Source organism: Patella vulgata, chromosome 3 (genome assembly GCF_932274485.2).
Source record: "Patella vulgata chromosome 3, xgPatVulg1.2, whole genome shotgun sequence".
Lineage (NCBI taxonomy): Eukaryota > Metazoa > Mollusca > Gastropoda > Patellidae > Patella > Patella vulgata.
Genome location: NC_065881.2, coordinates 55,077,837 through 55,102,831, shown reverse-complemented (window position 1 = coordinate 55,102,831; position 24,995 = coordinate 55,077,837). Strand labels below are relative to the sequence as shown.

Below are 24,995 nucleotides of genomic sequence, written 5' to 3'. Positions count from 1 at the left end.
TAACGATAAAAAAATCATCCAGGCCTACAGTACGTACACTTACTATTTAAAAAAAGTAAGCCATCAAGGTTAGAATCCATTAATATCTTGTTAAAATTTGTAAGGTTTTTTTTTTAATTTGTGTATTCGTATAATGTTTAATAGTTTTTTTTAAGGGTCCTGAAGCAACTTTGAAATGATTGATAGATTTCAACAATGTATTAACCAGTGTTTACAGACAATATACATGTATGTGATTGTGAAGTCATGCTTAAATCAGACATTTTCATAGGAAATATAATAATGTAATTAGGGGCTAGGTTTACTAATGTATTCATAGCAGTAAATTCCCCACAGAATTGACCGAATACTGAAAAATAATGTTGATGATCGGAACAATTTGTTTGCATTGTCATCATGAAAACTAGGGTTGAGTGTGATGATAAAACTTTAAATCGAAACTTATATGATAATATTGATATAAATTCATCAAAAGGCAAGACATTGTATATTAAAGAACTAAAAAGAGGAAAGGTATAACAAATACAATTTCTAATATAGTACTAAATGAGATATAAAAAATAACCTAGAGTTAGAAATGCCTGTTTCATGAACATTTACTGGGTATAATATGAATACTTCAAAAAATACTACCATCCAGTTTCAATTGAGAGGTCCATTGGGTTGAATAATTCAATTCTCATCTTTATAATTTATGGAAGGCTTCTTCTTGTTGTTTGAGTAACGTGTATATTTTGTCAGGTAGATCACTTCCAACTTGGTCTTCTAAGAATCGCATACTCTCTCGTGTATCATCCAGCCAATAGTGTTTTGGTAGGCTAAACAATTCATCCCAATTAACAGGGTTTGGTAAGCCATCCAGATTTATGGTTCCTAGAAAGAAATCATGAGAAAATATTGCTCATGTTGGTTTAAATCTGATGTAATATTGTACAAGGGAGATAATTTGAAAGGGTCGTCTCCCCTTTGACCACAAGTTAAATTAAAAAAAAATTCATTCTGAAAGTTTAAGATAATCTGTTATCCTTCCAAACAGCAGTTCCTGGATAGACAACTGTTGTATTGAACATATTACATGTAACAAAACCTACTAATTTAATTTTTACACATAGAAAGGTATTTTCACCCATAATAAATTTTTTACCAAACACTTGTGTAAATCTATTTTAATGGCCATACTCAGCAGAATATGTGACCCACTCCCACGAAACCAGACGCTTGTCGCACATCTTCATTTTGTACTGTGGGCACAAAAGTATAACGGTGGTGGGGAGTCAAAAGGTCGTATCTGGATTTTGCGAAATTGTCCAGGAGAGCCAAAAATAGCACAGATGTTAAGAAGCAAAATGTCTTATAAAACCGTCTCGTTAAAATGTTGTATGTAAAATGTTGTATTTCTGAAGCTTTTCTCAAATATTTATGTACAAAATGTATGTATAGCCATTTAAACAGTATGTAACTATCCGCACATATCATGATCAACATCTAGTGCAGAAATAAGGAGTAAAAGCTAGTTATTTGCAATCTTATACAGCAAAGACATATCCCAGGAAAATATTCACCTTTACCTGCATCAATTTCATAGATTTCACACAGTACAGGCTCAATAATTTCAATAATACATATTTAACCATAAAACAATACTGGCTATATTTCGTTTGATTGTAATGCTTTGGTTAGACGCAAAGTTGATTTTTTCAAGAAAATACCACATTTTCAATCTTGATAAAAAAAAATGTTGGGAACACCCCATATACGACATTTTGAAACAGTATCTATAAAACATCTTTTTATTGGCTTAGAAATACGACAACCAGATGAAAAGATGCACTAGAAAATTCTCATTCTGAAGATGCAAAAGAGTGAATTTCGCAAAATATGCCAGATACGACCTTTTGACCCCCCACCCACGATAAACTGTATGCCTTCTTGTTGCGGTGAATGAGCCGAACCCAATTCGAGATAAGACAAATTTAGAAAGAATTGTATTTTGGAAAGCTAAGGCTGTGGACTATTCAATATGCTGCCAGCTCTATTTCTATAAAAATTACTAAGAACCTGGTTTTGTGGGAGCGGGTCACTTATACAGGAAATTAATTCTCTCGATCAACAAAAATTATCCAATAACAAAATTTCAGGCAACAATGCAATGGCCAACTGAATGCAACTGAAGCTGAAATGTTTGATTAAGTCACTATTCTACTCATACATACATTTGTTATCAGGACAGTCAGAACTCATGAACAAGACTAAATTCTGGGTCAGTCAATTGCAAATCTCTCAAATGTTCCGGATTCACTATCAAGCACTTCCATGTCTCATGAAGTGGTACAAATTTTTCTATATAAAATAAAAAAATGTCACCTACCTTTCTTTGGTAAATATCCAATGGGACTCTTTACTGCTACATCTTTACCTTCACATCTTTGAATTACCCAATCTAATACACGAATATTCTCACCAAATCCAGGCCATAAGAATTTACCATGTTCATCTACACGGAACCAGTTGACATGGAAAATCTTAGGTAGCTATAAATCAGGAATATTTATTATCTTAATTATAATACTGTAAAAATTGTCAATGAATATAAAACAGACACATTTCAATAGGGTTCTATCTTAGTCAAATATGAACAATATCACCAAGTTTTAAAGATAGGTTGCCAGGCAATGAACCATACACCCATAGCAGCTATGTCGTCAGGTAGTCAACAAGGGTGGTCGCATATTTTTTCTTTTGTCAGTAATGAAACATTTATAATACAATACAGCTGGTAAATTCAAATAATCTTTGGAATTTAAATTAGTTTTAAAGTAGTTGAGCAATTAGAGTACAGTACGGTTATATTAATTTTTCAAAATTTCTTTACCTTCAAGTTAGGCTGTCGGTTAAAAGACAACCAATGATCCAGGTATTTACCAAAGTTGTATCCCATAAATGGTCTCATAGCCATTGGATCGTGCATAATCTTTTTACCTAAATGAAATAAGATATTTTAATACCATAATGGATTAATATTTCATCTAATTGAATCTCAGCTATGATTACTATTTATTTCTTCTATTTAAGATTGTTACGGTATTTCAGTATTATGTAACGGTTTCCTGGGATATAACAATTCAGAACACATTGACATATATCGACCTGATGGTCACTCGACCATCTATAATACTTTTATAATAATACTAGAGGTGATTCAAAAAAGGTGAAAACCTGTTCAACATTGGTTAATGAATTATTCGAAGACATGCATGTTAGTCTTCATGTGTTCTACGTTCTAGACATGTCTAAAACAATTTTCAGTTTGATATGCATAAGCTAATGTATATGAAAAAATGTTACAGAACAGCATTCCCCCACCTCCCTTAATCATACAGGAAACATACCAGTATGTTCAGCAGCAGCTGTAGCCTCTGACTTAACACATGCACCAATCATAACACCATGATCCCAGTCAAATGATTCTAATACAAGTGGTACACCTGATAATAGAATAAATAGATAAAACTTTGATAAAATGAAATAACATGGAATATTGTGAGAGTTAAGAAGTGTGCAACAATGGAATTGCAGAAAAAATATTTTGTCTCTTGTTTATTATTCCCACTCGGTTGATATATTTGTAAACTTAGCAAGATGATTTTTTAATTCTACTTGTAACTTTACAACACGAACGTTTCATCGAATAAACAAAGACAGTAATCTATTCGGGAATATTACTGACATTAACTTCAAGCTGGTATGTGAATTACGTGAAGTTCGTTTCAAAATGGATTAAGAACCCTGCTAATAGTATTTATTTAAAGGTTATTTCGGCACTTTTTTCTAAAAATCGTGCCTCTTGAGTGCTGCACTTCAAGAGTCAATTTGTGCACAAAATCAAAAACATATTGTATTTAAGTCTATTAAAATACATGTGATTCTTGCCTACTGGTCTTCTGCCACCAAATATAATGGCACTGATTGGAACACCTTCAGGATCTTCCCATTTAGGATGTATTATAGGACACTGATTAGCAGGACATGTAAATCTAGCATTCGGATGGGCAGCATTGCCAGGTTTACCAATACGCCATTCCTGATTTAACCATGTAGTAATACTCATATTCTAAAATTATAAACATCATTCCATTAACAAATAATTTAAATAGTAAGTGCAGGGGGACTGCACCACACATAATTTACACAAAAACAAATATATGGACAATACGCAAAAATCAAAAACAAACAAACAATTCAAATAAAGTGAATGGATTCGGGGGGTAGCCGGAAGCGTCCATATGTCTGTTCATAATCCAAGAAATCAGATCCAGCACAGAAGGTGGCGTGGAGAAAAAAAAGTACTCCTGACATTTGCTGTAAGCCTTTTAAAAGAACAAAAGTAAGATGAGGTGAACAATTTGTGGAGAAATTGTATGAAAGCATAAAAACATGCACCTAAAATCCTGATAGAGTGTGGGCTGTGACACTTCCACAAATTTAGAAGCCTGGATATTCTCTGTACAACCACATCTATATTTTGGCTACATGTGAGCAGCTAATTTTCAAAATGACCATTTTTCTCCATATTATCACATTTTGGAAAAAAGATTTCTCTATGCAACAAAGCAAAAAAAGAGATATTATGAACATTATTAAATTTTTTAACCTTATCAGTTTCATCTTCAAGACCTTCCCAGTAATATCCTCCATCAGCTGTTTCGGCAACATTTGTAAAGATGCTGTTCTTCTGGAAGCTTTTCATGGCATTAGGATTGGTTTTAAAATTTGTTCCTGGAGCAACTCCAAAGAAACCATTTTCCGGATTAATTCCCCTCAGTTCTCCTTTGTCATTAAATCTCATCCAAGCAATATCATCACCTAGAAAACATTTGATACATCATAAAATACCATACTTAAAAGCCAAGTTTTGTCACGATCATCTAGTATCTCATTTCCATTGCACTTTTGTTGCTAAACAGACGTTTTAGTGCATCCTATTATTACATACAGAGTTACACCGCTTGAAAATCAGTTACAAATTCAGTGATGTTTTTTTGTACATGTGCTTTTTTGATAAAATAAAATTAATTCATGGATTTTCTTCACAAAAATGGATAAATATTATCGAATACATCACAATGGTAGACAGTAGTATCAATGTTTGTACAAAATGACACGTTTACGGAAGTTATATCAGAGATTTGAGTCAAAGAATGTTCGTTCAAAGCAAGCTTCAGCGACGGCCAAATTTATCGATGCCAGTATTGATGTCAACACTAACAAACACTGAGATTTTATAAAGAGGCCACTGGCTGCCTTGAGTGGCTGCTTAATACAGATTCTACTGTATACTTTTCCAAAAATACTTTTAGATCCCAGCACTTTCATAGACATGAATACAAATGCTAGGAAACATAGAATGAAACATCTTAAACAATTGTTAACACTGGCACTGCAGGATGCCGCCATTTTCCCAGGAATATTAGTTACTGTGTACTGCATGTCCAAATCAAGCTATTGCCGGTGACTTTAAACCGACCTGTTCACATGTCCAAAATAAACGAGTTTAGAATAAAAAGCCTTCTAAAAGACAGGTCGGTCGCTAGCTAGAGTTTTTAAACTGGTTTATTTGCCCCATCTTTGCGTTCCGACGGTCAAGTTAAACTGGCTTAACGATTGCAGGGGATTTTAAACCAGTTCAATTTCACCGTCTTAACGGGCTATATGGTGCTTCAGATCTTAGATTTGCCATAAACGTGAGTAAAATAATGGTGTTAAACTACATTTTTCTTATAATCTTTAAATGGCATTTAGTAACTGGATGGAGTAAAAACACATACTTATGAAAAACAGCTACTAGTGTATTTAAAAGCAACATTTCGAAGAGTATTCCCTCAAAAATATAAAGCAAAATGCCACTTAAAAGATTATTATCGTCATCAATATGGACGTGTGGCAGTATCCTCTACCAATACAGTTCATTTGCTTGATGATGTTGAGAGAATACGCTTCGAAACATCGCCTTAAAATACAATAGTAGCTGTTCTCTATAAGTATGTGTTTTTGTTTTTACATTTCTCTTGGTATCGAATTTATTTATAAATACCTACCAACACATTGAACTTTATAACCAGGTAATGTTGGTTGTATCATAGCTAGATTAGTTTTACCACAGGCACTAGGGAAGGCTGCTGATATAAATGTTTCTTTACCTCTCGGGTCTGTTACACTCATAATCTGTTCATAGAGAATATACCAGCATTAATAAATCTTATAAGCAAAAGTAAATTTTTATTGATCATTCTTGACCCTTCAGTGAAATGATGTATAAAGAATTACCATCATGTGACCACAGTTGGACAACTTTCTCAGTGACGTCACAATAATATTCCAGTGCATTTTAACACTGATTTTATGTGCCTCACTTCAATAGATTCAATTTATGAAAATTTTAGGTTCTACTCCTAATTCAACTCACCAACATATGTTCTGCCATCCAGCCTTCATCACGAGCTATAACACTGGCAATCCGCAAAGCAAAACACTTTTTACCCAGAAGAGAATTTCCTCCATAACCGCTGCCGAAAGATTTGACTTTCCTTTCTTCGGGGAAATGAGCGATAATAACCCTCTCAGGATTACACGGCCAATGATTGACAACTTTTCCTTAAAAATAAAAAATACTGTTAAAGTCATACGATGGGTTAGTAAACGAACTTTGGTTTATGTGAAAATGACTGATCATTTTAAACTAGTTTAATAACATGGTTTTGTGTCTTGCTAAAAAGTTAGTAAAAAATCACTAGAAACTAAATTTGCTCAAACATAATGCTAACATTAGACAACAAAGCAAATGTTTTCCGTTTCACATTCAGGTAAAGAACATTAGGTGGGTTCAAAATCAAACCCTGTTATGGAGAAAATGATTCTGGAATATGCAAACTTGCTTTTACATAATTTTGCAATTCTCATCAATTCAATATATTTGTGCTTAAGTTAAAGAATATCTAAAAAAGAAAACCAATATATTGTTTAAAATTCCCTTGTTTACTTTCATCACTAATCACACATGGCCTAAATTGGAATTTAAAGAAAGCTTAACAAAGACATAAAGCATGATTCCATAACCCGAAATAGTAGGGGTTATATAAGATAGAGGATAAAATGAATGCAAACTTACTCTGAACTGGCCGAGGACAACCCATAGAATGAAGACATTTCACAAAGTCATTATTGCCCATAATTTCCCAGACTTTAGGTGCTACTCTTGTCATGATCCTCATACAGAGTAGGACATAGTTTGAATCGGTTAATTGAACACCTATTTTACTTAATGGTGAACCAATTGGTCCCATACTAAATGGTATTACATACATTGTCCTTCCTGTAAATCAAAAACTTATATAGAGTAGATAAAAATATTAGATAATATTTATAAGATAGGTTGCCAGGCAACGAAACATACGCCCACAGCAGCTAAATCGTCCGGGCAGTCAACAAGAGTTGTCGCATATTTTAATTTTCGGTAATGAAACATTTATAATACACTCAAATCTGATTATAAATTTAAAGTCAATCGGCCTTTAGAGCGTCCACAAGATTTTTCAAAGTGATCAAGGGCTATAACTGGCAGTAATTATCGGAAATTGCTAAAAATCAATAGGCTTCTTCGTCTCATGACCTTAAACACTGTGTATGAATTTAAAGCCAATCGGATATTAACTTTGGCATGTACATGTAGAGCATCCACAAGATTTTTTGAAGTGATCAAGGGCCATAACTCTGGCAGTAATTATCGAAATCACTGAAAATCAATAGGCTTCTTCGTCTCATGACCTTAAACACTGTGTATAAATTTAAAGTCAATCGGATATTAACTTTGGCCTCTAGAGCATCCACAAGATTTTTCAAAGTGATCAAGGGCCATAACTCTGGCAGTAATTATCGGAAATTGCTAAAAATCAATAGGATTCTTCGTCCGATGACCTTAAACACTGTGTATGGATTTAAAGTCAATCGGATATTAACTTTGGCCTCTAGAGCGTCCACAAGATTTTTTGAAGTGATCAAGGGCCATAACTCTGGCAGTAATTATTGGAAATCGCTGAAAATCAATAGGCTTCTTCGTCTCGTGACCTTAAACACTGTGTATAAATTTAAGATCAATCGGATATTCACTTTGGCCTCTAGAGCATCCACAAGATTTTTTTAAGGTGATCAAGGGCCATAACTCTTGCAGTAATTATTGGAAATCGCTGAAAATCAATTTGGCTTCTTCGTCTCATGGCCTTAAACACTGTGTATGAATTTAAAGCCAATCGGATATTAACTTTAGCCTCTAGAGCGTCCACAAGCAATTGTGGACGCCGGACCGACGGGGGCGACGACAATATACGACCACATTTTAATATGGGCGTATAAAAATATAGAAAAAATATTGGTAGCATGGTACATATTAAAACAGAAAATTAGCCCACAAGAGAAGAAAAAATACCAACGATTCTTTTTCTAATATAAAAGATAATATTTATCAAAAGAAAAATTCATGACTTGATGAAATAAGGACACCTGAAAATAGTTAGGACATTAATAAGTTTGTTGTATTTGATGAAGTAATGGGTCCACAAAAAAATTGAATTGCCAGATTGTAATTTTTCCATCCCAAAATGTGGTATCCTTTTAGTTAGAGTGTTTAGCCTACTAATGTTATAAATATGTGCGAATGATAATACCTTTCATGCAACCAGGAAATCTAGAATCTATTTCTGTCTGCATTTCTTTGGGTCCCATCCACTGACCTAGAATACCTTTAACTCCCTCTCTGACATGTGGTACAGTATCATATTTATCTGGTGTAGTAATCCAGGTTTTAGATTCCACTCTAGCAACGTCAGTTGGATCAGTTCGACAAAGGTAACTAAAATATTGAAATAAAATAGGACTTTACATCCTACTGCTCCTCACCAATTAAGCTAATGAAGACGTGCAAGTCAGTTGGATGATAACTTTAGTCCACAAGATATCTTAAATTCATCAAGGCTATAACTCTGGACGGTAATTATCAGAAATTTCTAGAGCATCCACAAGGCTTTTCAAATTGATCAAGGGCAAAACTCTGACTGAAATTGTAGGCTTCTTCATCTCATGACTTTAAAAAACTGTGTATAAATTTAAATTCAATCAGATGATAACTTTGGTCTTTAGATCAGCCACAAGATTTTTCAAACAGATCAAGGGCCATAACTCTGGAAGTTATTTTCAAAAATCATTGAAAATCAATAGGTTTTTCTTCATCTCATATCCTTTATCAGATATTTTCTCTAGCCTCTAGAGCATCCACAAGCCATTTTGCAGTATACTATTCTATTATTCTAATTTAGGCTTTACAGTAATTGTAAGACATATATAAAATTACCAATTCTCATATTTTTTAAGTTGTGTTAGTGTTCCTCTCTCCATCAGCTTGTGTATTATTTCATCCGCCTCTGGCTGAGATCCATCACAGATATAAATAGCCCTGGGTTGACACATATTCACCTGTTAAAAATTAAAATTCAATTTAGTTATCTAATTAAAATCCAAATAAAGTATTTTAGGTATGCTATACCTATTAAAGTCAGGAAATATATTTCTAATTTTAATAAAATAATCATGAAATATGAAACATAGGTTGCTAGACAAAGTAACATGTACTAAACAGCAAAAAAAAACGTCAGTACGATTTCAAAATCAGAGAGGCACTTTAATCAAATCATTCTAGAAAACAACTTACTAAATGGACCAAAGCGATTTATTTGCGAACAGTATGTTGACACATTAGCGATTAATTCATCACAATTCCAACAAATTACGAGAAGATTTAGAGTCTGTACACAGTCTATACATCAGTATCTGGTATGTCCACCACGAGTGTCAATAACAGCAGCGCAGCGTCTGTACATGGAGTGGACCAGAGGATTGATGAACGCCATTGGCACCTGGAACCACACTCTCAGAAAAGCCTGGCGTAATCCATCGGCTGTGTTTGGTCTCGGTATGACGTTATTAAGTCTCGTCTGAATTTCATTCCCAAGATGTTCAATCGGGTTTAAGTCCGGACTAAGGGCTGGCCAGTGCATAACGTTGACACCGTTCTGCTGTAGAAAGTCCCGAGTAACTTTGTTTCGATGACGTGCAAAATGTAGTATGATACGCAATACCGACTCATCTGTGAACAGAACAGATCTGCATTGCCTGTGTCGCCAGTTCTGGTGTTGATGGGCAAACTGTAGACGTTCATGTCCATGGCAAGGGGTGAGGATCGGTCCACGGTAAGGTCTACAGCAATGGATGTTCTCTCTGGTGAGACATTGGCCCACTGTATCGGTACTGATGGGTCTTCCGTGTGTTCCCACTGTCTGAGGTGCTGTCTCAGATGCCTGTGTGAAGGGATTCTGCATGTGCTGTCGCACAACATGGCGGTTTTGTCGCCTTGTGGTAACCCTTGGTCTACCACTCAGTTCGGGGGCATTCATCCGTGGTGTTGGTGGCCGAAAGTGTTGCTGAAGCCTGTAGATGGTCCGAACATTGACCTGAAAGTGATTGCCAACGGCTTGGGCAGTGTGGGCAGCGTCAAGTCTTCCAAGCGCCTGGTTCCTCTGAGCTATCGTTAGTCGTGGCAATTTGCTGATGTTGTAGTGTGAATGATTCAACCAGGTATGGGGGTGCATTTTATAGGGCTGGTCCTGGTGAACAGCACGTGCAGCATGAGTTACATGAAAATCATGGAGAACACATTACCATCTCAGAAGTCAGCTTGCGTTTTTGAGAACATTTCCTGGGTTCAATTCTGTGTTTGGGAAGGAGCCTTATTGCTCAGGTAAAGTTGGAGATAATTTACAAACAACAACATTAACATATCTTCTTTGATTGGCATTTAGTAATTGAACATTAACACAAGGTACAATTTTATGGATACACAATTACCGAATTTAATACTAAGCGACGTTTCGATGAGGATACTCTCGTATTAAACTCAGTCATTGTGTATCCATAAAATTGTATCTTGTGTTAACATTAACATAGATGACAAACACTTTACTCACAGAATGTATGACCCATCTCTGTACTTTCTTTGGAAGGAAATGAAAGTCTCCTTTAGCGACCGGAACATGACCAAGTTTTTGAGTCACTATTTCATGGACTTCCATAAAGGGTTCTTCTTCATTATCAGACATTTTGTTTCAACTCTTGTTTGTCTTCAGGTGACTTTTCTGTAAAAGTCAATAAAACATACATATATATAACATAACTGTAAGATAAATAAACATAATGGTAGGATAATATTCATAATTATAGTAGGATAATAAACATAATGGTTATGTTCAGAAGAGGCAAGTCAAGTGATAAGCCAATATAATTAAAGTCAGATTTTGTTCGCCGAAATACAAACTGTCAGTTTCCCCAATGTATTTCTCCAAATTCAATGTTATTCCCAAGTGCCTGTAGAGCAATGTCCAGAGCCATGTATAGTGAGAATCTGGCCAACTATATTGGCTCAATTTTGTGATTTGTTAACTTGGTACTGAAACTAATTATTTTATATTTGTTTCGTTCTAATGGTGATATTATTACACTGGCCATCTGTACATAATGGTATAAGTTATAGTTGAAAATAAAATGTTGCGATTACAGTTTAACAGTGGAATTCCTGAAAAAAGTTATGTAACCCTGTCAAAAAAATCTATGGATAATTCCAAAAGGCTCAATAGTTTGACCTTAAAATTTCAGACAAGACATCAAGGCTACAGTATTAGGCCTATTTCTGCACATTTGGGCATTGACTTAGTCTTAAACCCATCTTTATTAATGTTAATAAGGCTGCTCTGTGAAATCTTTGATTAAAACGAGAAGTGCATATTTTCTAAGAAAGTCAAAACATAATTATTTTTCTATATCTATTACTTCATAGGTTGTCAAATCACTCCTATACAATCATAGGAATCAATCTAGTACTTAAAAATCATTCACATAAAAAATGTAAATAATTTTTACTCGCTGACGGTATTTAGAAATTGTATCATTTCTTTTCACTGGATAACTAAGTCTACACTACGAAAAAGTGTTCACCTGGAAGAGAGAGTTGTCTTGATTGTCAAGGTCTGTGGTGAAACCAATGACGTCTATAGTATATGACCCTGATCTCGCCTATCCAGAAATGTATTCATTTCAGAAATAGGAGACGAATTCTCCAAACTATGGCCTAATGTGTTTATTTTCACCCCCAATAACATTGATTTTTCACTATTATTCATATTGAATTCATCAGTTGACCGAAATCAAAATTCTGCTCCAATGGATTTTTAGGCATTCCTTCAAGGTTTCAGAAAATGTAACTCCCATGTCTGTAAGTAAAATATCGCAAAAGTCTTAGGGATTTTTTGCGTTTCAAGATGGTGGCACTTCCGGTTCGATCAACAAACTCTGTATTATGTGTACGCATAGTAGTATCTTTCCTACATGTAGTACAGAAATAAATTTTCAAGGCAATCTGACACCTACTTTTTTTTCAAGTTTTTGAAAATTTTGATCCTTAATTTCTCAAAGGGGAGATAAATTAGAAAATTTTTAACAACACCGTTCAAGTTGGATTGGCGAAGTCTACTTACATGCTAAGTTTTATGCAAATCATGATAATATTAAAGACTTTGTCAAGTTGGATTTTACTGAGATGTCACTGACGTAATTTTCAAAATTCGAAAATAGCAGAATTAATGTAAATGTTTTAAGTTACTCAAAGAAAAAAGAATTAGTAAAATAGGTCAAATAGTCACAAAGTTAATTATTTTCGTCAATATAATTCAGTGATTTCGGATTCGTAAAACGTTTTGAAAATATATTGATCAGAAAGCCGCCACCCATTCTTGGAAGGAGGCTAACCAGAAATGTATTAATTTCGGAAATAGAAGACGAATTGACAGCTTATTCCAAATATTTCCAAGCCGTTAATGTGAATTTTTCATTCGTAAACAACTTTGTCGGCACGAAAAACGTCAAAGGCAAAATTCGAGGTTGTGAAATTTTCAAATAACGAAAATTCGGCCCGCATCCTGGCTATCCAGAAATGTATACTCAGCCAAATTAAAAACTTGACACTGATGAATTTCAACAAATGTTTTTTTCTGGTAAGTCAAATAAATTTTAAAGTGTTTCTAACGATAGTAAGTAGTAAGAAGCCTTTAATTTCATAAAATTGTAAAGTCACGTGGATCACGTGACTTTTGAGCATATAAAGATGAAAAACCTGAAAAACACCTGCAAACACAAACTCGTGAGGTCAATTGATGCAAGTTTGCTTAAACTGAACACACAAACGTAACTTGAACTGGAAAACCAAATTAAAATTGCTATTTTCATCTTTGTTAGAAAATGCTGCGCCTTTCAAATGTAGAACGTCTACGTGCTATAGGTAGGCTCTATGCTGGTCAGCCTGTGGTCACTGTTGCAAAAGCCTTTAATTGTTCACGCCAGACAATAATTAAACTTAGAATGAGAGTGCTTCAAACTGGAACTATTGCCGACCGCCCAAGGGCGGGAGCGCCACGTGTGACGTCACTCCAGGAAGATCAAGCAATACGATTACGTCATCTTAGAAACAGATTTGTCACTGCAACCTCCACAAGTATAGAGATGTTTGGTGGAAGGGTAACTGCACAAACTGTTCGAAATCGCTTGCAGGCTGCTGGTCTTCGAGCTCGGAGGCCCTATAATGGACCAATATTGACACCTCTTCATCGCCGTAACCGACTTGTGTGGGCCACAAGACACATAAGATTTACTCAAAGACAGTGGAATTCGGTTGTCTTTAGTGACGAATCTCGATTCACTTTGAGATTTGCCGATGGCAGGGCCCGAGTGTACTGCAGACGAGATAAACGTTACGCTCAAGTATGCGTCAGAGAAGTTGACCGATTTGGTGGCGGCAGCGTCATGGTTTGGGGTTCTTTTTGTGCACATGGACGTTCTCCTCTTGTTGTTGTCCAAGGGAACTTAAATGCTGTCCAGTACAGGGATCAGATTTTGCAACCTGTTATTCTTCCGTTTATGCAGAGACATGGGCCTGGACTAACGTTTCAACAAGACAATGCTCGACCCCATACAGCAATTGCTACCCAGAATTTTTTAAGAAATGCCGGTGTCCATGTCCTGGATTGGCCGTCGCTTAGCCCCGACCTTAATCCTATTGAACACATCTGGGACGAACTGGGTGGACGTGTTCGTCAACAAGTGAATCCACCACTGACGTTGCAGGACCTTCAACATGCTCTTGCTGAGAAGTGGCGACGTCTTCCTCGGGTAGTGTTTACTAATGTTCTGAGATCCATGAGAAGACGTTGTGTGGCAGTATGAGACGCTAGAGAAGGCCACAACCGTTACTAAACACTTTATTCAGATTGTTCTCCAAGTCTGTGAATTTCATTTTGGGGGGTACTGTGACATCACGAACGTTATCAATGTCAAGGACTTTCGGCGAGACGTATTCTTGCTTTCTGTTGATGTCAAGGTCGTCTGTGCACAACATAACACTAAAATAGTTGCCTTAAACCAAATATTAAAAATCTAGTCCCAAAAATCCCGAGTGTCAAGTATTTAATTTGGTTGAGTATATTAATTTCATAAATAAGAGACGCGCTGAACATACTACGGCCTATTGTGTTTATTTGCTGTGTAGATTTTTACTCTTTTTTTCATATTCAATTCAAATTGGTGACCATCAGTTGACCTAAATCAAAATTCTGCTCTGAACGTTTTTTAGGCATTCCTTCAAGGATTCAGAAAATGTAACTCCCATGTCTGTAAGTAAAATATTGCAAAAGCCTTAGGGGTTTTTCACATTTCAAGATGGTGGCACTTCCGGTTCGATCGATAGACTTCATATATATTGTGCACGCATCAGTACTTTCTTAGCTAGTAACTAGTACAGAAATTTTTTTTTAAGGCAATCTGACCTATATTTTGTCAATTTTTTTGAAAAATTTGATCCTTAACTTCTCCAAGGGAAGATAAGTTAGAAAATTTCTAATGGCATCCTTCAAGTCACATCGGTAAGATCTGCTTACATTACTAATTTCATGAAAATCATCCAAATATTAAAGAAGTTGTCAAGAAAAAAGAATTATTAAAATAGCTCAAAAAACCACAAAGTCCCGACTATGCATTGTGAGGTTTTTCGTTCATGGTTTTAATCCACAGCCACCATCCATTCTTGGGAGGGGGGGGGGGGGCAAAGTTTCAGAAAGATCCATGGTTAGATTCTGAGATATAAGATTTATGGGGAAAATAACAAAACAAAAAATAATAAAACTAGCTCGAACAGAAACAATAACTGTCACAAGATCAGAGAAAGCCAGAAAAATAGAAAAAGTTTATGCATTACTGGTAGGCTACCTTTTTTTTTTGATTCATCCTCTACTTCAACTTTTTTATTTGCATATTACGTCCATTAAGAACAGTATACAAAACATACGCATACATCAATATACATGTATACAAAAATATATTTTACATGGAATAATATATTGGAATAACATGATATAATGAAATGAAAATAAAAATATAATAAGATATACCGGTATACATGTACCATTGGGATGATACAATGAAAATATAGCAATGAAAGTATAACAATGCATTTAAATGAAAGTTTATTCTAGACCATCTAACGAACAGACTATCTGTCCATGAATGGAATAATAAGCGGACAGATAGTAAATTAAGCGACAACCCTCATGAAAATTATTACTGGGTAGGCTACCATACCGTATCATGATTATATTATTATCATTGTGGCTGTTAAAAGGAAGGTGTGTGTGTATAACACCATCTTAGTGTCTTAATATTGACAACTAGAGTCTGAATAGTAAATAAGCAATGTCGATCTCAAATCTCTTTGACCATTGTACTAGGTGCACAAACATGAGAACAACCCCCCCCCCCTTCAACCCCATAATTTAAAGGAGCTAAATCGCTAATATTTGGGACCTAGAACTTGACCCAAATGGGTCGCAACGCATATAATAATGTAATCTGATTGTATATAAACTGATTTACATTCAAATGTTTCCGTTTTGACTCTTAATTTCAATTTCTAGCGTCTGGTTATTCCAGTCTATTGCGCATGCTCTCCACATAAGATATGGCGTGACCGTTCGACAGGAGTTGTGGAATATGTCTAGCCTCGTTCTTTCTGGTCACTTGTTACAAATGATGCAGAAACGCACTATGGTACACGATTCGTGTACCAATGGTAAAATGTTTATTTTGTCTTAAATATTGGATATCAGAAGCCTACCTTTTCCCGGTGAGATCACAACATCAATGTTGATTTGAATTGACAAATGGTAAAATGTTTATTTTGTCTTAAATATTGGATATCAGAAGCCTACCTTTTCCCGGTGAGATCACAACATCAATGTTGATTTGAATTGACAAATAATTTTCGTTTTCAACTTGTAAGACTTTGGATGATATTCAGTGGCGAATTAAGCTCCACCAAGGCCTGAGGCGGCAGTTGCTGGAGGGCCTATTTAGTTTTTAAATAGGGCCTATTTAAAATGGCGTGGGCCTAAATTTCGGGTCAGGGCCTATGTTGATTCCCGTTGGGCCTAAACCCAACCCCCCTAACATTCATTGTCTATGCGTTTTTAATCGCATCAGACAAGTCTAAAAAATTTTTTTTTACAAAATCTTTGGGCCTGAGGCTGCAGCCTCATCAGCCTCACTGATAATCCGCTACTGATGATATTTAGTTAGAGACTTAGCTACTTTAAATTAAGGGAGCCACGGTGGCTAGGTGTTTAAGACGCTGGCTCGCTAGCCTAGAGGTCGAATGTTCGATCCCTGCAATTGCCGAGAAAGTTTATCGGGATTTTCCGACGTGGTTTCCCCTTGTCAGTGGTGCAGAACGGAGGGCCGGACAAGGACAGCTGTAGTCCTTCAGACAAAAAACCGAGATCCTGTGTATACATTGGAATGCACGTAAAAGATCCCTTGGCAGTTGGAATTCGATATAAGAGTAGGCGATAGTGCCGCTGCAAAGGCAAAATTTCCCTCATAGCACACTGTATGCCTGTCTTAATAAGCCCAGTATAGGAGCAGAACAGTAACCCCATTTCATTTCATTTCACTTTAAATTAAAGGATATTTTTGTCCAGAATCTTATTTGCCATATAGACTACTTATATTGTAATAAATAGTGCATATTTCAATTTTAATCCTTTCATTAATCTGCATCGATTATACTGACTGCACTGTGCTGACTTTTTAAGGGCTTCTCTTTCTACTGGCTCTAGTCTAGAATCATCATTCGGACTTGGAGTTGGAGTTACCTTTTTGTTTGTTTTTATATGTTGATTGTTATAACGTAAGTTGACTTTATGAAATGCAAATAAATGTTGATTTTCATATAGCAACTAGCCTGAATTAAACTAAATATCTGATTGTTTACTTACAACAATAACAACTTGAAGAACCTTTTCTTTGAACGGTCAATTAATATGTACCACTACCAGTATTCGTCTTTTTGGAATGACAAACCTTGACCTTGATCGGGCGCTGGTCTCAAAGTGACCATGAACCTGCCTTGAACCTGGCCATACATGTTGATGACGTGCATAGAGTATAGTTTCTATATATAACTCTATGATAACGGGCAATCAACTAGTTTCGGTCATCCAGAACCTCCTAGTCTTCGTAGAATATTTTTCTGGATGATAGAGACCATAGATATCCCACCTATGTGATATGATCATAGACATACTTATTATTATTATGGATATGATAGGTTGAGCTGAAGTTCAGCGGACGTTACGCTGAGCGGACATTTTATGACTTTGACCAACATCGTCGAAAGCTGCGGTTAACAAAACACAATGTTTAGCCGTTGAAGTGAGCGTACGGAATGAATAACAAATGTCCGCACTACTAATCGTCTAATCTATTCAAACCACTGAAGACACACAATAATTGGCACGAAATGAAACAGTCTTTATCCCCCATTTCTGTAGCACCATAGGCCTAGATAATTTCGGAAAGTCACTGGAATATACCGCAAAACAGGTTAAACAACAAGAAAGAGGGATAAACCATACGTATTGAGTGGCTCAAGAACATGAAATTGAAACAGCAGACGTTTCCTAGAGTAGAACGGATTTCAGATTATAGCTGAGGACTTTCAAGAATAATCTATGGTGCCACACGAAAGAGGGATAAACACTCTTTCATTCAATGCTAAGTATTGCGCGGCTCAAGAAAATGAAATAGTAGCGGTGTTTAGTAAAGCACAATGGACATTAAAAGGGGGGGGGGGCAGCTTTCCTGGGACGGGTTTAAGACTGAATCGAGGGCTTTAAGAAATTATCTATGGTGCCACATGAAAGATGGATAAACACTCTTTAATTCCATGTCATGTATTTAGTGGCTCAAGAAAATAAAATAGCAGCAGCCGTTTGGTAAAACAGAATTGACAAACAAGACGAGGGGGGGGGGGGGTACTGCTTCCTTGGACGGATTTCAGATTATGCTGAGGACTTTCAAGAATAATCTATGGTGCCACACGAAAGAGGGATAAACACTCTTTCATTCAATGCCAAGTATTGCGTGTCTCAAGAAAATGAAATAGTAGCGGTAGTTTGGTAAAGCACAGTTCACAAAGAAAGAGTAAGGGGGGGGGGCGTTTCGGACGTACGTATTTCAGAGGATTTTAAAGAATAAGCTATGTTGCAACATAAAAGAGGGATAAACACTCTTTAATTCCATGCCATGTATTGAGTGGCTCAAGAACATGAAACAGCAGACGTTTAGTATGATTATGGACATAAAGGGGGGGGGGGCAGCTTTCATTGGACGGATTTAAGACTGAATCGAGGGCTTTCAGAAATAATCTATGGTGCCACACGAAAGAGGGTAATATATCTCGAAAAGCCCTCATAGGAGGCTTCTTGATTTTTGTATTCTAGTAGTTTATTCATCCCTTGACTCTGTGAAATACAAAACATTTTGCCACCAAAGCTGGTTTAAGTACTTTTTGATGCAGCTTGGGCGTACCCCTTGTTTATTGTACCCACGAACGTCGCCTCGAATTGGGTGCTAGGAACTTTGTGGTGGTATATCTCGATACGCCAACATAGAAAGTTAATGAAATTTGGCATGTTTATATCTTATACATCTGTCGATCTGGTGAAATAACGATCTTGGAGCCACCAAAGCTAGTTTAGAAGTTATTGCGTGCGCAATGAGCCTATACACTAACCCGATACCCCATAGTTTTAGTATGTTTACGGTAATATATCTCGAGAAGCCAGCATAGGAGGCTTCTTGATTTTTGTATTCTAGTAGTTTATTCATCCCTTGACTCTGTGAAATACAAAACATTTTGCCACCAAAGCTGGTTTAAGTACTTTTTGATGCAGCTTGGGCGTACCCCTTGTTTATTGTACCCACGAACGTCGCCTCGAATTGGGTGCTAGGAACTTTGTGGTGGTATATCTCGATACGCCAGCATAGAAAGTTAATGAAATTTGGCATGTTTATATCTTATACATCTGTCGATTTGGTGAAATAACGATCTTGGAGCCACCAAAGCTAGTTTAGAAGTTATTGCGTGCGCAATGAGCCTATACACTAACCCGATACCCCATAGTTTTAGTATGTTTACGGTAATATATCTCGAGAAGCCAGCATAGGAGGCTTCTTGATTTTTGTATTCTAGTAGTTTATTCATCCCTTGACTCTGTGAAATACAAAACATTTTGCCACCAAAGCTGGTTTAAGTGATTTTTGATGCAGCTTGGGCGTACCCCTTGTTTATTGTACCCACGAACGTCGCCTCGAATTGGGTGCTAGGAACTTTGTGGTGGTATATCACGATACGCCAACATAGAAAGTTAATGAAATTTGGCATGTTTATATCTTATCCATCTGTCGATTTGGTGAAATAACGATCTTGGAGCCACCAAAGCTAGTTTAGAAGTTATTGTGTGCGCAATGAGCCTATACACTAACCCGATACCCCATAGTTTTAGTATGTTTACGGTGATATATCTCGAGAAGCCAGCATAGGAGGCTTCTTGATTTTTGTATTCTAGTAGTTTATTCATCCCTTGACTCTGTGAAATACAAAACATTTTGCCACCAAAGCTGGTTTAAGTGCTTTTTGATGCAGCTTGGACCTACCCCTTGTTTATTGAACCAACGAACCCCGCCTCGAATCCGGGTGCTAGGAACTTTTCGGTGCCTACACATCTTCTTAACAAGCTTTGAAATAAGCTGTTAGTCAGTTACTGACAATGTCATTCAAAAATTCATGTTTGTCTGGATAAATCGTATGGTGCCTGTCATTTTGGTACACATAGATTATCTCAGATTTAACAAAAAATGAATATTTCCAGGCCTTCCCGATTATAAAATTAGTCAATAATATGTGGCTAATGGAAAAAGTATACAAGTTATCCCAAACTAGCTCGGCGTTACGAAATTTTGGGGTGTTCTTATGTAAACTACTTAAATACAAATAGTTATTCTTTACAACCCTTATGAAAAAGTCCAATTGAAAATGTATAGGTTCCTAGGAACTTTGTGGTGGTATATCACGATACGCCAACATAGAAAGTTAATGAAATTTGGCATGTTTATATCTTATCCATCTGTCGATTTGGTGAAATAACGATCTTGGAGCCACCAAAGCTAGTTTAGAAGTTATTGTGTGCGCAATGAGCCTATACACTAACCCGATACCCCATAGTTTTAGTATGTTTACGGTGATATATCTCGAGAAGCCAGCATAGGAGGCTTCTTGATTTTTGTATTCTAGTAGTTTATTCATCCCTTGACTCTGTGAAATACAAAACATTTTGCCACCAAAGCTGGTTTAAGTGCTTTTTGATGCAGCTTGGACCTACCCCTTGTTTATTGAACCAACGAACCCCGCCTCGAATCCGGGTGCTAGGAACTTTTCGGTGCCTACACATCTTCTTAACAAGCTTTGAAATAAGCTGTTAGTCAGTTACTGACAATGTCATTCAAAAATTCATGTTTGTCTGGATAAATCGTATGGTGCCTGTCATTTTGGTACACATAGATTATCTCAGATTTAACAAAAAATGAATATTTCCAGGCCTTCCCGATTATAAAATTAGTCAATAATATGTGGCTAATGGAAAAAGTATACAAGTTATCCCAAACTAGCTCGGCGTTACGAAATTTTGGGGTGTTCTTATGTAAACTACTTAAATACAAATAGTTATTCTTTACAACCCTTATGAAAAAGTCCAATTGAAAATGTATAGGTTCCTATGGAATTTTGTCGGATTCTATAGAACGCTATAGGATAGGCCTACTACAGGAAAACAAATTCATTCTGTAGTTTTTTTCACGTGACTATAGAATCAAACAAAACAATTTACTATAGTTTTGTGTAGGATCCGTACGGTAGATGAGTTTTTTTATTCGCCCACATTTTCATGTGGATGTATATTGTCATCGCCTCTGTCCGCAATTTGTTTGTGGACACTCTACAGGTCACAATTTTTATTCAATTTTGACGAAACTTAAAATATAGGTCATTGTCATATATCGGACCATAACTTCATGAATTATGGCTCCTGATTGTACGAAAAATCACGTTTTTAGCCCGCGGACACTCTAGAGGTCACAATTTTCATCTGATCTATGGGGCGCTGTTTGTAAATTAATTATTTAGCTTTTTATATAGAAAAAAACACTTCTCTAGCTTGATTAGACCAGACTGGTGTGTTTGAGTCGATGGTTTGAGTCATTTGGGATCCCTGCAACGGGTTGGGGACGGACATATTTGGGTCTGAGAAAAGGCACTTTCAGCAGTAAAAAAGGGCAATACGAAGGTTGTAGACCCTCTAGAGGTCACAATTTTTATCCGATTTTAATGAAACTTAAAACATATCTTTATATCCCAAAGATCTCAGTCCCTTTTGATATTTGTGCATTTCAGACCATAACTTTCTGGATTATTGCCCCTGATTGTACAAAAAAATCCCGTTTGTTTTTAGTTTGTTCTCTATCTCTTGCAAAATGTGGGCGTATCCTTTCAATATTCACGCATATCGGATCATAACTAACTGAATTATGGCCCTTGATTGTACGAAAAATTGCGTTTTTAGCTTGTGGTCTCTCTAGAGGTCACAATTGTTATCCGATTTAAAAAAACATTTGAATATATCACCGTTACACCTAAATGATGGTTGATCTGATTTTGATGAAACTTGAAATATTTCTTTATCCAAAAGATCTTGGTTCCTGTCGATATTTGCGCATATCAGATCGTAACTTCCTGAAGTATGGTCCTTAATTGCACGAAAAACCGCATTTTGTTTTAGCTTGTTCTCTATCCATCTCTTGCAAAATGCGGATGTATCCTGCCTGGCAGCCGCTGGTTCCAAATGTAATTTCCTATAGAATTTTGTAAAATACTGTCAGTAATTGAATAATCCTACACTTTTCTATAGCCTTTGTGGTAAAAACTGTAGTTTACTATAGAAATAAGATAGGTTGCCAGGCAATGAAACATACGCCCACAGCAGCTAAATCGTCCAGGCGGTCAACAAGGTTGTCACATACTTATTCTTTTGTAGGTAATTTGGGGCATTTAACAGACAGTTTCATACAAATGACATAATTTTCGTCGTTTGAGGGTTCACAAGGTTCTAAAAACTAAAACAAGGGCCTTAACTCTGGAAGTAATCTACAGAAATTGTTGAAATTCGACAGGCTTTTTCATTTTACTAATTCAAATAATGCATATAAATTTCATACAGATCGGATGATAACTTTTGTCGTTTGAACATTCACAAGGTTCAACAAAGTAAAACAAGGGCCATAACTCTAGAAGTAATTGATGGAAATTGCTGAAGTTCAATAGGTTTCTTGATTTCACTAATTTAAATGATGCATATGAATTTCATACAGATGGATGATAACTTTTATCGTTCGAGCGTTCACAAGATTCACTAAAGTGAAACAAGGTCTGTAACTCTTAGACGTAATTATCGGAAATTGCAGAAATTCAAAAGACTTCTTCATTTTACTAATTTAAAAGATGCATATAATTTTTATACAGATCGGATGATAACCTTCGTCGTTCACAAGGTGCAACCAAGTGAAACAAGGGCCATAACTCAAGGCATAATTAATGGAAATTGCTGAAATTCAACAGGCTTCTTCGTTTCACTAATTTAAATGATGAATATAAATTTCATACAGATTGGATGATAACTGTTGTCAGAGCATTCACAAGATTCAACAAAGTGAAACAAGGGCCATAACTCAAGGCATAATTAATGGAAATTGCTGAAATTCAACAGGCTTCTTCGTTTCACTAATTTAATAGATGAATATAAATTTCATACAGATTGGATGATAACTGTTGTCAGAGCATTCACAAGATTCAACAAAGTGAATCAAGGGCCATAACTCTAGACGTAATTAAGAGAAATTGCTGAAATTCAATAGGCTTCTTCATTTTACTAATTTAAACAATACATATAAATTTTATACAGTCATCTATAACTACTTAGTATGTTAGTATTAACAAGAAACTGAAGATAATGGTGCTGGGGTTTTTTTCAGATTCAATTAAAGACAAAAGGTAAGTATACTTTATTTACTTTCTCTACAATATATTAAATTAGATAAGATTTATGTGATTTTGTTATTTACTTAATCTTTATTTAACTATTCTTTTCCCTATATTTAAGTTATACCAGGAAGAAAACGTGTCATGGTTCCAACTGGTGAATCATCAACAGAATTCAAATTAATCCATGAAGGAAAAAATAAGCTTATCAATTTAGAAGAAATCATGGGCCAACTATTTTTTTTCCAAACCCTTGTCGAAAAAGTTATTTAAATTGCACACCAAAAAGAAGCAAATATATATATTCATTCTGATAAAAGAAATTATCATGTTTAACATTCTACTTTTCTGCACGAATCACAATATGCCAATCAGTGTGATATTAGGGGTTTCCAGCAATCACCGAGAAATCATTGCTATGCAATTGACACCAACCCTACAACATATAAACTTTTTAGTCGACTTTATGGTGGTGTTTTTCTCAGAAAAATTACTAGGTCCACCACAAAAAACTTGTTTAAATGAAGGTCCTGGCTGCACTGTAATGAAAAGTATGAAAGGGCTGTTGAAGAAACAAAGACTTTGAGTACCTTGCTTTGATTTTAGAGGCTTTATTGCCCTTCAAGGACGGGAGGTCACTGTGATTCACTGAGACTAGTGCTGGCTCACTAACCAAGAGGTGCCATGTTCGACCGGATCCCAGTGTAGATTAAGAAAGCTCCTCAGGATTTTGCAGTGTGGCTTCCACTTGTCAGCGGTGCAGGATGGAGGACCTACCAATAAGATAGGTTGCCAGGCAACGAAACATACACCCACAGCAACTAAATCGTCCAGGCAGTCAACAAGGGTTGTCGGATATTTTTACTTTTTTCGGTAATGAAACATTTATAATACACTAAAATCTGATTAAGAGCAACAACTCACAAAGTAAATATCAGAAAACTATTAGAATTTTTTTGGTTTTTATAAAGTTTGCCCCATGCTAACGTTTTGTATGCAAAGCTTTTAATATCATGGATTTAACTGTTCAAGTCATAAAATATTCATTGAAAATCAATATACTTGTTCGTCTCAAGACTTAAACTCTGTGTATCAATCTAAAGTCAATCGGATGATAACTTTAGCCTTTAGAGCGTCACAAGATTTTGCAAAGTGATCAAGGGCCATAACTTTGGCATTAATTATCGGAAATCGTTGAAAATCAATAGGCTTCTTCGTCTCATGACCTCAAACACTGTGTATAAATTTAAACTCAATCGGATATTAACTTTAGCCTCTAGAGCATCCACAAGAGTTTTTGAAGTGATCAAGGGCCATTACTCTGGCAGTAATTATCGGAAATCGCTGAAAATCAATCGACTTCTTC

The 24,995-nt window shown here is 35.9% G+C and overlaps 1 protein-coding gene across 1 annotated transcript; it reads right to left on the bottom strand.

The window, feature by feature from the left end:
- Positions 1-3,372: 3,372 nt before the first annotated feature.
- Positions 3,373-17,632, bottom strand: LOC126815187 (phosphoenolpyruvate carboxykinase [GTP]). Its single transcript, XM_050540744.1, has 10 exons — positions 17,475-17,632; positions 11,070-11,237; positions 9,401-9,522; positions 8,718-8,902; positions 7,166-7,369; positions 6,464-6,651; positions 6,096-6,222; positions 4,652-4,863; positions 3,931-4,111; positions 3,373-3,485 (listed from the first exon to the last, which is right to left on the bottom strand). The coding sequence occupies exons 2-10, from the start codon at positions 11,199-11,201 to the stop codon at positions 3,373-3,375; spliced, it is 1,464 nt and encodes a 487-aa protein (XP_050396701.1). The 5' UTR covers positions 11,202-11,237; positions 17,475-17,632.
- Positions 17,633-24,995: the final 7,363 nt, after the last annotated feature.